This window comes from Schistocerca nitens, chromosome 1 (assembly GCF_023898315.1).
Source record: "Schistocerca nitens isolate TAMUIC-IGC-003100 chromosome 1, iqSchNite1.1, whole genome shotgun sequence".
Lineage (NCBI taxonomy): Eukaryota > Metazoa > Arthropoda > Insecta > Orthoptera > Acrididae > Schistocerca > Schistocerca nitens.
The window spans coordinates 889,039,807-889,057,300 of NC_064614.1; the positions used below are offsets into that span (position 1 = coordinate 889,039,807).

Below are 17,494 nucleotides of genomic sequence, written 5' to 3' on the forward strand. Positions count from 1 at the left end.
TTAAATATATTTCATCTATTTATTAATTAGTATTTTGTATGTCTTTAGGATACATATATCCTTTCCCACACTACTTTCAGCTATTTGCTGCGGTGTTATACATCACTTCGAAGGAATGATGGGTATTCCTATATATTCTTATTGACAAATGATACTCATGAATGAAAAACTGTAAAACCAATTATTGTGTAAGAGAGCCCACCCTATTGTTTTATTTTCAAGTGGAGAACCATGCTGTGAGTAGACGCATGTGTTCAAGGCAGGGCTGCCATGGCATTAACTTTGTGAGCGGCACAAGATAAGGGCTCCATGTATCACTGGCCTATTTTGGAGAGGTGTGATATCACTGGAATAAATGCAAGGAAAGAGGACACTGACAATATTGATATTGAAACAAATGAATATGAATTGAACTTTCATTCTGAATTCTGAACTTGTTGCCCTATGGAAGAACTTATACATAATTTTCTCAGTTGGACATTATGTTTGAAGTATTTCCTTACTGTTTAGTAAGGTGTCAAAGGCCAAATAAATGTAAGAAACATGTAAGGATTTTGCACATGCTTGTGGACAGCATATGGAGTATATATACGAAAGTATACAACTGATTATCGAAGAAAAGTAGAAGTTGTTAAGTTAAATTTCCTTCCAGCAGTAGTACTTCAATCATAATAAGAAGCATTGCATTACTACACCCAAGGCAACTGTCAACTAAGCAGAACAGTATTAATTCTCCATTGAATACAGTGAATGAAAATCCAGCAGGGGACACTACATTGCATACATACAGTAATTATCATTTTATATTAAAGTTCCCTCCAATAATAATCTAGAAGCGAGAATGACCTATACATTATAAAGTAATATTTTTATTAATAATTACTGTGTTCTCAGATCTTAACAGCAGTGTTCTTTTGCCATAGTGTTTTTATGAATGTTAATGTCTGTCAGTACATTTTTATGTAAACAACCTTGGATGCCAACATTCCAAAATTTAATGAAAATATGTAAGCACATTGTCATAATCATGCAATAAGATGCAGATAATGTGTATGTATTGTCATTTCATTAATTATGTGGCAGAAAGACTGGCTATTTTAGAAGGTCCAGAAGCGTTAATAAATTTTCCCGATATTCCCTACATTTATATTTCATCAAGACTTTACCAATAGTTTTCTCAAAACGGTAAATGTCACTGTCACCTCTTTGGTGACAAAATTCAGCTTACATTGCAATTTCAATTTCTTGTGACTCCAAAATTATCTACTCTTTGAGTGCAGCTTTCTGCTTGGTTTTTAAGTACACAGATATATTTAAAGCACTTTTTCTCACCACCCTGCAGAATAAAAAGAAAGTTACACATTGTAGCTTTTGGCCAAAGCCTTCTCAGCAAAGAAAAAGAAAACAAACAAACACACACACACACACACACACACATACACACACACACACACACACACACACACACACACACTCTCTCTCTCTCTCTCTCTCTCTCTCTCTCTCTCTCTCTCTCTCTCTATCTATCTATCTCTTTCACACAAACAAGCACACCTCCCGCACACGTGACAACTACCACCAGCTTTTCCGACCAGAATAATATTGTTATATATTGTTGGTATAATATTAATATTATATAATGTCATTGTGCTCTGCACACCATGGAAGCAGAGATGCCCCTTCATGAAAAGGACAACCTCAAGTGAAAGCCTGTGTCTGCTGAGTGTATGGAGAGGACCAGTATTTTTTATCGTGACATAGAGATACACACTCACCCCAACGCACCTCACTGTATTCTACACTGGCATGACAATCAATAGGCTGTACGTCAGCATGAATGGCCACCAACAAACTATGGTCAAGAAACAGCTTAACCATCCAGTTGCTGAGCACACTACCCAACATGACATTCTTAATTTCAATGACTGCTTCACACCCTGTGCCATCTGAATACCCACTACCAGCTCCACCTTTTGTGAACTGGCCAGCTGTGAACTCTCACTGCAATATATCCTACATTCTCATAACCATCCTCGTGGCAACCTTCTATAGTCATTGTCCTTTACCTGCTTATCGCCTTCCCTGTTCCCATTCCAGCACTACACAACCCTCAATTCTACCAACACACCCATAGTCTTTTTTTCTTTTTACTTCTACGCTCCCCCCCCCCCCCCCTCCCCATCTAGCTGCCCTAGCCTCTCTCCACCTCGTCACTGTACACCCTCAAAAGCAACACTTTACTGTCTCCACCCCTATCCTGCTATCCCTAACCCTCCCCAGCCCAGCCACCTCCTTACCTCCATCATCCAGACTGCTCTCCCACCATGTGCTGCAGCTCGCTGTCTGGCCTCGGCAACCACAGTGTCTGTGGTCATGTGTGTGCGTGCGAGAGTTGCATTTACGTGGTTGTCTAATTTCAGTGACTCTGCGACTCAGCATCTCTACTATATGGTGAGTAGCAATCTGTCCTTTTCTTTATATTATCATTATTCCACCCTGGATTTTTCCATTGTTTAAACATTAATTTGTAGCCAATTTATTTGTACATGTTTCTTAAGTCATGCTGTTATTGGCCGGTGAGATCATGTGATGTGAGATATGACTGGCTGACAAAAGCACATCGCAATCTCGGTTTCAGTGCTTTGGGAGCAACCTGCTGTGTTTGGTGGAATTGGTATTTATACTTTCATAATACAGAAATATGCAATGTACATGTTGCCACACATCATAGATGTTTCAGAACCATGTTATTTTTTGTGAGTTTCATTTCCTAAATTTCTGGGAAGTTCTACACTGGTGTATAAATCCTTTACCATTCAATGGATTGATAAGTTTTAGAGCTCTGAGGGAAAATATTATCACTTAACACTGAAAAAATGTCCTTCCACCCTGGAAAAGTGTATTTTTAGCCAAGAATTCCAGGATTTTGTGTCCACATGTACACCCTGAGTAATGTAATCAACCCAAATGTATGTCTAGCAACAGAAGACATGGTGAATAATGTTCTTAAAAGTATTATTGTGTGATTTTCTGTAGATGGTTTCACTCCCAATTTAAATAAATAAATAAAATTAAGTAAAATAAAATTTGAAAAGTTAAAAAAAAATTAGTTCTTTGTACCTAGATGTATTACGCCATTAATAAATGTAACACATAGTTAGAAAGTAATAACGAGGGTTGAAACAACAACATTTTTAGGTGTCCATATTCATGAGAATTTAAACTGCATAAAACACCTTTTTGGACTCCTAAAGTGTCAAACCATTGTAAGTCTTGGGGAGAGAACAATCATTAAGTTACCATATGTTTCGTATTTTCATTCATTACTGTCCTGTGGAACTATGTTCTGGGGGTAACTCGTCTTTAAGAAAGTATTAATTGCTTAAAAGCTGCTTGTAAGAGTAAAATAAGATTTTCACCCGTGATTGTCTTGTTCAGGTACGTTTAAGGAGTTATGCATTTTCACTATTGCTTCATCACATATGTATTTCCTCATGATGTTTGTTGTAGATTGTAAGAATAACATATGGTGTTTACTGACGCTCATCTTTGACAGGTATGTACATGGACTTAAGCATTTTGACTACTGCTTCACAGTAAATGTATTTTCTCGTGACATTTGTTGTAAATAACCCACTACAGTTCAAAAGGAACAGTCATGTACATAACTATAGTACCAGAAGAAATAATAATATTCATTATTTCACATTAAGGTTGACTTAGGGGTAGGGGTAAACAGCACTGCCACCAAAATTTTTACCCACTGTCTGACAGACAGCATTTAGTGGTGAATACCGCTCCAGGGGAGTGAGGCATATCCCTGTGTCTTCTCAGCAATAAATGATAATCACAATGAAAGTAATTTATATAGTAAGAAAATAATAACCTAAATAATATGGAAGGTATAAATATGCAGATATTGCATGTTGGTTTTATTTTTATTGTGCTTGTGGTTAATCATATTGTGAGACAATGCGTGTTTTCAGCAAGGGATGCCAGTCACAGCAACTTAGCAAGAGGGAATACCTGCTTGGATGCTTTTTGGATTTATAGTAGTTATTATAGCTTTGTTGATGGAGTCCAGAAGATCAGTATGGAAAGCACATGGTCAAACTACTGTTTTACAGATGTAATATCAACCCCATGTTTGACACAACACATAAAAACTAAAAAAGTGCATCTTCTTTTGATGCTCCTTTCCTGAAGCTAAATGATAGTGATGCAGTTGATACATAAAGAGGCTTCTCTAATGAATCTCTGAATTTCAAAATTGCCTGTACCTATAATACATACTGCATGACATGGGTATGGTGCAAATGTGTCTTTAATACCTTGCTATTTTGTCTTACTTCTGTGAGCCACTATAATCTGATTTAAATTAGTTGTCACTTGATGTGGAAGCTCTAAAGCTGTAGCATTCTTGCGTCTAGTACAGTCTGCAGGCAACCTCCACAGTGCATCGCTCTCCACAGAGATAGAAAATTGCTTTAAAGCCTCTATCTTCCCCAAAACTCAAGTAAAAAATCTCAAATTCACATACAAAGTAGACCTCTATAGTCTCTCTCGGCATGACAAACACCTGTTCTTAATGTCAAGAATCTGTTCTTAATTTTAATTAGGAAAAGAGATATTAATTTTTTGTTTAAAGAGATCAAATTTTTCCATTTGTAAATAGCTTGAAACTTATCATGTCATATCTCAAAAACCAATGCTCTCTCAGCCATACTTTTTTCCACTGATTACTAAAATATCTTGCTTGGCAACGTATCTCTTAAAATTTTCATACTGCATTACATTTCCTATATACGTAAATACGTCTGAAAATGGCATTTTTATGCAGTTTTCAGTATTTAACTCGTAAGAAGTCTGAAGTTTAATGTCTAAAGTCTCAATCAGCTAAAAAAAAAAAAAATGGGGGGGGGGGGGGGGGGTAAGAACTCTTAGATTACATCTGGAAAAGTTCCCTTCTTATCTTTGCATATCCTGAAAACTATTACACATGTGAACTAACATCTTTGAGTTTACACAAAATGAAATATATTTAAAATGTAGTCTAACTTACCATAAGGATATGATGGGAGGTGGCTGAACAGTATTCCTTAGTCTCACAACATCAAGAGAGACCGATCAAAATAAAGTCACAAACACAAGATTTAATGGAAGTAAGACATTCATTCACTATACACTAAATACTAATCATACAATGGGAAGACAACACTTCATTCAAAATCAGAATCAGTGTCGGCACTGCTCATTGTTACAGATATTATCCAGTCCTTGACACCACTTCATTATTCCATGCTTCCTCTATCACTCGTTTCACTTGATCCACTCCGTTTTGCCAGTCTTTTGGCGTCACTTTTTCTACTGTCTCCTACAAAATCCATTCCACTTCGGTCAATGTAAATTGATTATTTTCTGAATCAACATGACACTTAACCGTGGCCCAAATCAGTTGTGTTGTGTTGAAGTGGCAATGATAGGGCAGCAATCTGAGCACTTCATGCTCATATTTTTTTGCTGTTTCATCCACAATGTAAACTAGATTCTTCAGCTTGTGTTGCAACACAATTTCTAATAGTTCTGCCCTTGTGGGCAGTGTGGGCACAGTGACTTCAAATCTTTTCACAAAAGTATTGATTCATGTCTTGGTGGTAGTTGGAGTCTTGTTTGAAGTGAATAACAGCAGACAGTTAGAAGGAATCCTTTGAATTTCTGGCATGTGCTACAATTATTCTTTCTTCTCTGCTGACTGGAGGTGCCATACTGCCACTGATGGTATCGTCTGTCCAAACTATTTTTTAAATTGCCTCCAATATTCACCCATGTTTCATGAAGCCAAATGATAGTCAGAATTTTTCCCTACTAATTCTCTAAGAAAGTGACATGCTGCAATATCTTGGTGTTCCATTAAAAATTGTGGTCAGAAATGCTTTTGTAGCAGAATCCTAACATTTTCATGACTAATAACGAGGACTATTTACTATTCTGAATTAAGTCCACTACTACAAAGGTAGCGAGTAGCTTTTGACTGTCAGATAAACCTTCCTCCAATACTTTGCATATATCTGACGACAAATCACACCTTCCTGAAAAGAGCCGAGATTTATTAACCTTTTCTCGACACACCTCTTCTTCCCACATGTCTCCAGTCTAGATGGCTTGCATAATTCTTCCTTCACAAATTTCTCTTTGCAGATTGTTATCAGTGATCATTCACTGATTTGCAGAGCAGCTGCAGTTTGCTGCACCACTTTACCCAGAGGAAGTAGAGGCACCCGTGCATCCCTCTCTCTCTCTCTCTCTCTCTCTCTCTCTCTCTCTCTCTCTCTCTTAGAACACTCTGTCATAGAATACACGAATTCACGTGACTGACTGTGCATAATCACGCCATGTCCGACACTTTCCTAGGAGTGTGCGGTCTGCCCCTCTTCTGACAACTTTCATCACACATCGTAAGGTATGTGAAGCTGAGAGTCACTAAAATGTGTCACTACAGTGGCTCGTTGAGGACTGGCTGGCACATTGCTTTAAGGAGGACAGATCTAGTGGTAGTGGCAACAGAGTGGCAGCCAACAGTACCAGGCACCCTTTGCTTTGTTGGTGGTGGGAGCCACATAGTCTGTTACCTGTCAAGTGACAAATAGTTTAAATCAGAGTATAGTCTTCAATGATTCAACAATCATATTGATTTTGTTTCCTCCTCACTAGTTTCTTTTAACCATATACAGCGTAATCTATACCTGTAAAATCAGCTTGTAAAAATTCTGCATAGTTGCCCATACAAATAAAATTTTCATTCAAGTTATCAGCTGTTGGCAGGGAGAATTTATAAAAAAATTCCAAAGCTTTAGTAGTTCACTAACAGTTTCATGAAGTTTCTACAAGGACTGACATTTCTGGACTTTTTTTTTCTTCATAAACCTATGTGTGTTGTACATTTCGTATGTGTACATTATCTAAAGGTGAAACTGTGTCTGCTTTATCAGGGGTCATGGAATATCTGTGAAATTTAATTTTGTTAGTAATACAACTGTGTGTAATAGTATTTAAGAACTGTAGTAGTGTCAGCCGAGAACCGAACAACGGTACATAGAGAACCTGTAGAAGTTAGAGATGTATCAAATGATTAAATAAACAACACATTGATCTTGTCAAAAGCCAAGGAGTGATTTCTTCTCTTCTTTTTGAGTCACCCTGGGTCTTCACCTAAATATGCTGTCCTGTAGGAATCTCTGTGAACTCAGTGATTACATAATCTGTTGCGGCCTGTTGATCTTGGCCACTGATAGCCATGCCGTACCATGCCAGCAGGAGCTTCATGTAACATGTTAAGATCCCACACTCGGCCTCGATAATTCTTTGTAAACTGACGATATAGTTTTTAATTTTTCATGGGCCCATCTACTTTCTTAGTATATTGCATGGTTGTAATAGTTTTAGTGGCACTTTTCAGTGCTTCATAATATTACCGGTAGTGAAATTCTGCTGCTGATTTGTGACTTTCCTTCATACTGTAATGCAGTTCCTATTACTCCTACATGATATTACAATACTCTTAGTTATTATTGCTGATATAAACACTAAAAAGTAGGAAGGAACTATACTTAGCTTTCAGAACGTGTATGTACCTTCTTCATGGAGGAAGGAGAGAGAGATTGGGAAAGTTTGGATAGGAGTAGCAGGTCACTTGAAGTACTTGTAAGTGTTTCTCTCCACAACTACATTGAATTTTGCATCCAGTTGGTAACTATTGGCCATCCTTTTGCCTCATAATTTTTTGGTTTTCTAATTTACGTTTTTCTTTTGATATAGTTAATAAAACCCTTAGTTATAAGAAGTGATAGTTTGTAGAGTTACTCATATGTTGATTTTTAACAAAGTATTCATACAGTTTTTACATTGTAACTGTGATACATGTTCCTGACTGGAAAATTATTTATTTGTTTCAGGCAAATGACTCATTAGATACACTTATGGTATTTGCTAAAACACTCAAAGAGCCATGTCAGATTAAAGCCCTAGAAGTACTTCGCAATGTTACTTTCAGCCATTCAAATAGAGCTCGTCTGGTTGGGCATGGTAAGCATCTACATATTCTGTATAAAATGATTTATATGTTAATACCACGCCAGCATCTGCCTGCTTAGATGAGTGGTAATGTGTTTGCCTACCATGCAGCAGGCCCGGGTTCGATTCCCGACTCGGCTGGGTTGGAGATTTCCTCCACTCATGGACTGGGTGTTGTGTTGTCATCATCCTTGTCACATCATCACTGACATGCAAGTCACCCAATGTGGTGTCACCTGAAATAAGACTTGCAACCTATCGGCCGAACTTCCCCGCATGGGGCCTCCCTGCCATCAATGGCACATGATCATTTCGTTTCATTTCATTTACCACACCAGCTTTATTATTAATTTATGTGTGTTCGTTCATTCATTTGCATGCTTTTGTGTGTGTGTGTGGGGGGGGGGGGGGGGGGGGAGTTTGGCAGTGAAGGGAGAAGTTAGAAAGTGTGACTGTGTCCAATTTCCAGACTGAATGTGAGCAATTGTTAGACAATTTAGAGAATCGACATGAACATTATATCGGTGTCACTATGAGTGACACTTTTTTTCTGAGTCTGATATTTTTTTTCCCAAATTGATTTGTCCACTGGTATCCTTCAGATAAATAAGGTATACTAACCTTTTCATTGGTCTCATCATTTCATGCTGGACATCTGCAGAGTATACATTTATGTGGAGCAGTCAAAATAATAAATCATTTGTGCATCTTAAGGTACTGTTCACTGTTAAACATTTTTAGTGTTTCAGACCTCCTCCTTACTACATAGTAATCTTGGAAAAATAAGTTAAATAATAATTGTTAGAGTTGGCAGTGACTAAAGAGTTATATATAGATTCTGAATCAAGATTAATTTATGAACAGAATGAGTTAAGTATCAGCATGTGATAAATTCTTTGGTGGTCCCGTCTAAACATTGTCTCAGCATTTAGAACCCAGTATCAAATGTCAGTGAGTTTATGATGTGGCTTTCTTGTGAAGTATTAAAATCTTGGAAACCAAGAAAATGATACAGCGTTGGCCATTAAAATTGGAACACCAGGAAGGATAGCATATAACGAAATTTTACACGTTGTGAATATATAGTACAATAGGAAGAATACATGATTAAATTTTTAGGCGATTTGATGGTATACAGGGTGTAAAATTTGGCACACATGTAGTGGCTCTAACTTGGTTGGGCATTGAATCAAACTGAGCTTGGATGACAGACATGGGTACGTCATTTCATGTGACTTCCACTGTACCAAAGTTCATCAGTGATAGTGGCTGGTGAGTGATAGCATACATGTCTCTCTCCAACCCATGACCAGATGTTTTCAATTTGTGGGAAATCTGGAGAGTGTTCTGGTCAAGGCAACCATGGAACAACCTCTTATCGAGGTCAGTCAGGAGAGCATGGACAACATGTAGCCTTCCATTATCTTGTTGGAAGACAGCGTCATGTAGACTCTGAAGATATGGAACAGCCACTGGCCTCAAACCTCAGAAATGTAATGGCTGCTACCCAAGTTACCAGTTCTGCGAATCAGAGGCGATCATGTTACACACTACAAAACCATCATTTCACGTGCTTGGCCCATATAATGATGATGAGTACTATATGGCACAATTTATACTCCTTGAAGCCTCCAGATATGGATACCTCTATTATGATGGTGACACAAAACTGAGACTGCTCTGAAAAGGTAACATCCTGCTCCACCTTCATCAATTGTTGACAATGGATATGTTACTGTTAGTACATCTCTCTGCTGCCACATCAGGAGAAACCAGAACAATGGTGTCCATGCTATCAGTCTGTGATGCTCCACACAGTCACACTGTAAGTGCAAATAAGCCCATTTCATGATTTACAGGTACTTGACATGGTTGTATGAGATCTGCATGACTGAGTGAACATTCTGTCATCTCGGGCACTAGCCTCATGGGGCTACTGACACCCTGGTTGGCCCCCCTGAACCTGTCAGTGTCATATTTACATGACAGTAATGGGATCCCGACCAACATGAGCAGCATTATCACAGAATGATAAACTGCAGTCTCAATAGACCATGCTGGTGCTGCAGTTGATTTCCAACATGTGCTAGTATATGTTTCTCCTTCCTAACACAAACTTTTCACAAACAACTGACATTCAGACAACAATGAAGACAATTATTTAATTGGATAGATAAAAAATCTACTCATCAAAGCTGCGGCAGAACACACACATAAAAGACGGTTGTAATAGGCAAGCTTTTGGCGCCAGTGGTTCCTTCTTCAGGCAGAAGGGTTGGAGAGGACTAGGAAAAGGGGTAGGTTTCAGGAAATTCACCCATAACTGTGGGTCAGGGGAGACTTCCATGCAGGATGAGAAGGAAAGACTCTCCAGTCCTTTTCCTTCACTTGTCTTCCTTCCCCTTCAACCCTTCTGCCTGAAGAAGGAACCATTGGCTCCAAAAGCTTGCCAATTACAACTGTCTTTTATGTGTGTGTTCTGCCACCACTTGGTGAGTAGATTTTTTTATCTATCCAGTTAAATGACAATCAGATAAGATTTATAAATGACAAACCTACTGCATAATCTCATACTTTAGACAGAGTTACACCTACCTATTTTGCATGAAATGCTGATCATTTGCATATTGAAGTGCATTTGGCATTTGTTCTTTATGTTCCAATTTTAGTGGCCAGCAGTGTATGTATAAATAACAGACAAGGTGGTTGCTATCCTAAAAAAAAAAAAAATCATTGAAGAGTTGAGTGTTCAACCCTTCAAAATATTGGCAGACAGCCTGAATTATATTTTACAGAGGGCAAAAAGGCAAACAAAAAAGGTGGTTTATTTTAAGTGCCTGTCAATGCAGAAGACCTCTGAGCAACTCATGGGAACTTTTATGTGTGGAATTGAAATGAAAATACTGATGAGTAAGTAGATCAAGCATATCCTTTTGGGAGGGGGGGGGGGGGTGGAGCTATTTGGTGTATTGTACCAAGAAGATTGATTTTACTACATGGCAAAAAACACTTAGGGAACTATCATCCTTTACAAAAAGAGAAAGAAAATTATTAGAAGCAAGTATGCTGAATAACTGTTATTAAGTATTCTTAATAAGATTAGTCGGATAAAAAGTCATATACAGTGTGGTCAGAAAAAGCCTGAAAAGCTTGTAAAGGTATCACAGGCTACATTGTGCTGAGAAATATTTGTGAATTAAAAAAATTGATACATTGCACTATTTCCAAGTTAATTAGCATTTACGTTAGCCTATCAGGCTGTTGTGAGCCCAAATTCAAGCAACGCACCAGAGATGGTGTTGGCCAAACATATTCTTTGTTTGATTTCCTAAAACTGAACAAGAGAGTGATACAAAAATTGGGCATGGGATGGTAGTAAGGATTGAACCCAAACCAAAGGCTGAGCAGTCTAAAGCACTATTATTTATCCTATGAGAACAAATGACATTAATTGTATCTGGCAGGCCACTTGAATTTGTGCAAGCAGTAGCTGATTTGCTAACATCAGTGCCAATTAACTCAGAAATTGCACAACATATCAAATGTTTATCTCAATGTTTATTCCTCAGCACAACCTACCCTGAAACACTCACACAAGCTTTTCAGACTGTTTCTGAATACACTATATATTAACCCAAGTGAAGGAGAAATGCCATCCCTGGAAGAATGCGGTAACAATGGTGAAGTGGGCAGAACTGTTGGATTTGTAAGTTCTAAAAGAAAAGAATAACATAAATGACAAAGAACTCATCAGAAATGATGATGTATGCTCTGAATATTGATATCCATTACCTATATTGAGCATATTCCTTATGAATGTAAGGACACACATATTTTTTTAAAAATAAGCTACAAGGTTCATCAGACATGTAGGCATTGCACTGATATACATTAACATAAGTTTTGGAAAACACCCAGATCAATTTGGACTTACAAAGAGGTATCAGCTTTGCCAAATACTCATAATAATGATTCCCAGCCATCTAGAAGGACAGTCAGAATCACTCTTTAGTGTTTTTCCCTCTATATTGCCCCTCATATACTTTCAAATACTCATTTGGGTAGAGCCAGGCATCTCAGCTTTCATACTTGCTCTTAAGCTCATCACACCCTTGTTCCATACACGAAGTCGCTGACATCCTTGTGAGGGGCAACATTGCAAGAGCCGGCGATTGACATTGGTCAGTAAGCCTGCAATTTTACTCTGTGCTTTTAGAACTTGTTACACTCTTTGACACTCAAGTGCCATTTGTCACAGTGCTATGACTACTAAGAAGGACCTTCTACGAATATTACCAGGCAGAATGTACATACTGCCCAATTGGCCCATGATAAACAAGAATAATTTCAAGCAACTAGTTCCTTAACTTTATTAAGACTTTGCATCATTTAATGTCAGATGAACAAAGCCCCCAATCCAAAGTTATCAGATTTTCCTGGAGTTTTCTTTCTTCTCTTTTACTTTCATTGGAAATTAGAGTACTTAAGTTTATTTTCACAACTCACTTAGTTTGTGAACACTGATATGATAAAATTACAAGATCTGTGTATCTCTTTTGCTCATTGTATTATTTAAATTAAGTAATCTCTGTTCCACATCAAGCTGTAGAGTTCAGTTATGGCCAAATGTTTGGGAATATTGCCAGATGTCAGTGAAAATGGAAGCTGTAGTGAATAATAAATTTTGAGACTGAATTTAGAAAACATGTTCCTTTGATTTCATCAAAAAAATTGAATAATGTTTCTTATCTACTGAAGCAACTTTTCACCAAGTTTCATTTTGTGACCTTAATGGGAATAATCGTAATATTATTTTCATTTCTGCTTTTTTCCTTTCTCATTAATTAGAAAAGAAGTTAGCTTCAATGTTTTAAATAGGTAAGAGAAAGAGGTATGACCTGTATTCAACAGAACAAATGTTTATTAATGTTATTTTTAATTTCTGGTGGACGGTGAAACGGATATAGTGGTTCAGTGGGCTATGTTTATTAGTGCCAGAGAGAGGGATGCAAAGCATTACACATGTCACATGTGAAGGACTACTCACTGAATTCATGAAATAACTTCATGTATTGAAGATGATTAAACAGGACAAATGTTTTCCTTACAGGCACATATTTAACAAATGAAAACTACTATGCTGTTTGTAAACAAGTTCACAAGAAAATGCAAAATTGAAAATATTATGATGATGAAATAATGACTTCACTACTTGTGTCCTTGTCATGCATGCAGTTTTTTTTCCCTTCAGCAGTTTCCCTTCTGCTATGAGTATGACCAAATTGTCTTGCACATGAGCACTTGTGCACAAGCCATAAGTTCATTCTTAACCAACTCCCTAACAGCTGTGAAGGCCACAAGTAATAAGTGAGTTTTATTTAAGGAAACAAAAGAAAAGTTCGGAGTTGGTATTAAAATCCATGGAGAAGAAATAAAAACTTTGAGATTCACCGATGACATTGTAATTCTGTCAGAGACAGCAAAGGACTTGGAAGAGCAGTTGAACGGAATGGACAGTGTCCTGAAAGGAGGGTATAAGATGAACATCAACAAAAGCAAAACGAGGATAATGGAATGTAGTCGAATTAAATCGCGTGATGCTGAGGGAATCAAATTAGGAAATGAGACACTTAAAGTAGTAAAGGAGTTTTGCTATTTGGGGAGCAAAATAACTGATGATGGTCGAAGTAGAGAGGATATAAAATGTAGACTGGCAATGGCAAGAAAAGCGTTACTGAAGAAGAAAAATTTGTTAACATCGAGTATAGATTTAAATGTCAGGAAGTCGTTTCTGAAAGTATTTGTATGGAGTGTAGCCATGTATGGAAGTGAAACGTGGATGATAAATAGTTTAGACAAGAAGAGAATAGAAGCTTTCAAAATGTGGTGCTACAGAAGAATGCTGAAGATTAGATGGGTAGATCACATAACTAATGAGGAGGTGTTGAAGAGGATTGGGGAGAAGAGAAGTTTGTGGCACAACTTGACTAGAAGAAGGGATCGGTTGGTAGGACATGTTCTGAGGCATCAAGGGCTCGCCAATTTAGTATTGGAGAGCAGCATGGAGGGTAAAAATCGTAGAGGGAGACCAAGAGATGAATACACCAAGCAGATTCAGAAGGATGTAGCTTGCAGTAGGTACTAGGAGATGAAGAAGCTTGCACAGGATAGAGTAGCATGGAGAGCTGCATCAAGCCAGTCTCAGGACTGAAGACCACAACAACAACAACGTTTAAGTCTGACCATCTCTATTCCTAGATTCCTGTCTGGCACCAGACTGCTAATGTACTCTTCTTAAACAACATCTGCAGATGTTAAAGTCAGCATTCAGTTTTACTAATGGAAGGCTGCTCAGTAAACTTTTTGGATCTTCCTGTTTTCTATGTGAAGTGTTTCAGAAAGAAACTCAAACATTTTGTTTGTTTAGGATCATATTATCACTAATTACATCACTCTTTTTTTGTCTTTAAAATTTCATATTAGTGCAATTTTTGCACTCATTTTCTGAGATCATTTTCTAACTTTACATTATTTTTCTGCACTTATTACCACAGCCAAACTCCTATTACATTTAACAAATGCAGTCACAAATTACTCTTTTGTGGTGGTGCAATAAGTGACTTCCTTTATATATTTTGCAATGCATGACACTTATTGAATTTTTCTTTACAGGTGAATACATAAAACTTCTGTTCAATAAGCTGTCTGAGGGGAGTTTAGAACAAAAATATTTAGTTGTGCTAATGGTATGGGCTGTGACTGCTAACAATCAAAAGGCTAAAATAACCATGAAATCAGCTGGTATAGCTACAAAATTGCAAGACATTGTGAACCAGCTCAATCTGTCATGCCACAGTGAAGAAGATGAGAAAAAGGCTGATATATTTAGTTATGTTCTTAGTGTTTTAAATGCTGATGACAAGAAAAATTTGATGACTGAAGATCTGTGAAGAAAAATGGGTATTAACTTCTATGAAGGTGCAGATTTAATCCTCGTAACTTGTGCACTGTGCACATGCACCTTATTCACCACAGAGCTGTAGTGGTACATGTAAATGTTGATGAGTTTATATCATTTTTTATCTTTTTTATGATTATGAGAGTATGTTTTACCTACTTCATCTGTGATAATTGTTTTATTGTGCTTCATACTATAATGATTATAATCTTGTTAAACAGGTATTTTATGCATTGTGCCAACAGTGTAAAGAGATTGTAATTTTAATGTTTTTTATAAAATAAAATTCTTTCATAATAACTGGAATTATATTATTTCACTGTCTTCTGTTATTGTTCGAACTGTCTACTGAGAAGATTCATATCAGAAAGTGTAAATGAAGAAACAAGTAGTGGTCTCATAATACATTTTTATGGTAATGGGCAAACATACTTTGATAAACCAAATCATTGTGATCACATGCTTAATAGCTTGCTGGTCCATCTCTGGACTGCAATAAAGCACCATTTCTGTATGGCACGGATTCAACAAGCCCTTGGTTGAACTATGGAGGTATGTGGCACAGATGTCTATGCATAGGTCTTGCAATTCCTGTAAATTATGGGCTTGTGGATTTAAGGTGAGTGTGTCTTAGATACAATATGCAAGTCATTGCATCAAGATATTTTCACGAGACTGGGTGTTTGTGTTGTCCTCATCATTTCATCATCATTCGTGAATGTGGCGAGGTTGGGACTTCATATGGGCGCTGATAACCGCATAGTTGAGTTCCCCACCAACCAAACTTCATCATCTTCTTCTTCTCTTCACAAAATTTCAATCTCTAACGTTCTACTCCTAACAAGGAAGTATTTTGATGATGCCCACCTACAGAGGATGAAATCACCATTCTAATAAAGCAAGAGAAATCAGAGCTTGCACAGAAAGAATTGAGTGTTCTTTTTTTCCGCACACTGTTTGAGAGTGGAATGGTAGAGAAAAAAGAGTGAAAGTGGTTTGATGAATCCTTTGCCAGGCATTTAAATGTACCTTACAGAGTAGTCATACAGATGTAAAAGTAGGTCACTATCATGCTTCTCAAATCACTGTAGCAAAATTCTGGCCATGTGACATGGACAGTTATTCTGCTGGAAGATGCCATTGCCATTGATCCAGATATCAAACATGAAGCTATGCAGGCGATCCACAATGGTGTTTACATAAAAAAAAAACATTAATAATAATAGTCTGCAGCTGTTATGTTGCTTAGGATTACTACTGCAGGTCCCATGGAAGCTCATGTGGATGGCCCCCATAGTGTAATACTACCCCCACCAGCCTGTGTACATGGCACAGTGCATGTTCTGAGCAACCCTTCACATCAATAATGGCATATCCAGACATGACCATCAACCAGGTGTAATAGGAAAAGTAATTCAGCTGACCAGGCCACAGGTTTCCATGGTCAAATTTCAATGATCCCGTGCCCACTGCAGTTGTAATTGATGATGTCACTGGATCAACATGGAAATAGGTAGGGGTCGTCTGCTGTGGAGCACCACACGAAACAATGGGCACTGATTTGTACACTCCAAAACACATGTGATTGAACCAGCACTGTTCTCTGTTGTCGGATCTGCCACAGATTGCTGACTTCCTTGTTTTACAGGGCAGGGAAGGCTCTGAGGTGTGGACATCCAATATTTTGTCACCTACCCATGGTTTCATCATCCTTCAATTAACTTCCATATACCCATGACAGTAGAAAGCAAACAGCCATCCAGCTTTGCCATTTCGAGATGTTCATTGTCAGGCACTGAGCCATAACAATTTTCCCTTGTCAAAGTTGCTTAGGTCATTGGATTTCCCCCTTTCCATACCTTATTATTGCTAGAATGACTCCGCATTGGCTCTGTTCTGTTTATATACGTCCCTTATCACACGTGCCTGCAATGCCACTAGGTGGCGTTCGTTCTTACGGTGGGCAGTAGTCATAATGTTTTGGCTCATCAGTGTATTTTCCAGTGACAGTGGTTGAAAGTGCATTTTATATCATGACAAAAAACTTCCTAATAATAAGCATAATGCCAACTATAAATAAGGCAACCACCCAACCATAGGTGATTTGTGTGTAATGCATAGATACACCCAGAAGTACATGTACTGAATGGTAGTTGTATTTTATTTGACTTGTTTAGTAATGTTAAGTGAAATAACTAATTTCAAAGACAGTAAATTCAAAACTACAACAAACACAAATGTGTATAATAATCCACCTAGATTTTGTTCCACTGTACAAATTTAAATTTAAAATAATATTCCAAAAAACAGAACAGTGATGTAGATACCACTGCATGGACTAACAACCTAGCTGTTTAGGTTAAAACCTAGCACTGGTATCCAGTTTAGTTACTTATTATGTATTATTCACTCCACTAAATTTTTGCCCTTCATTCAGCTGAAAAGATGATGACAATGTTTCAAACC

The 17,494-nt window shown here is 37.6% G+C and overlaps 1 protein-coding gene across 1 annotated transcript in view; it reads left to right on the forward strand.

The window, feature by feature from the left end:
• The window catches only part of LOC126191621 (rotatin), a 378,723-nt gene extending 363,447 nt beyond the window's left edge, over window positions 1-15,276 (forward strand). Inside the window, exons 30-31 of the mRNA XM_049932539.1 lie at window positions 7,953-8,082; window positions 14,743-15,276. Of these exons, the coding sequence (XP_049788496.1) occupies window positions 7,953-8,082; window positions 14,743-15,020 (408 nt within the window). The 3' untranslated portion in view covers window positions 15,021-15,276. The remainder of the gene's footprint in view (window positions 1-7,952; window positions 8,083-14,742) is intronic.
• Window positions 15,277-17,494: the final 2,218 nt, after the last annotated feature.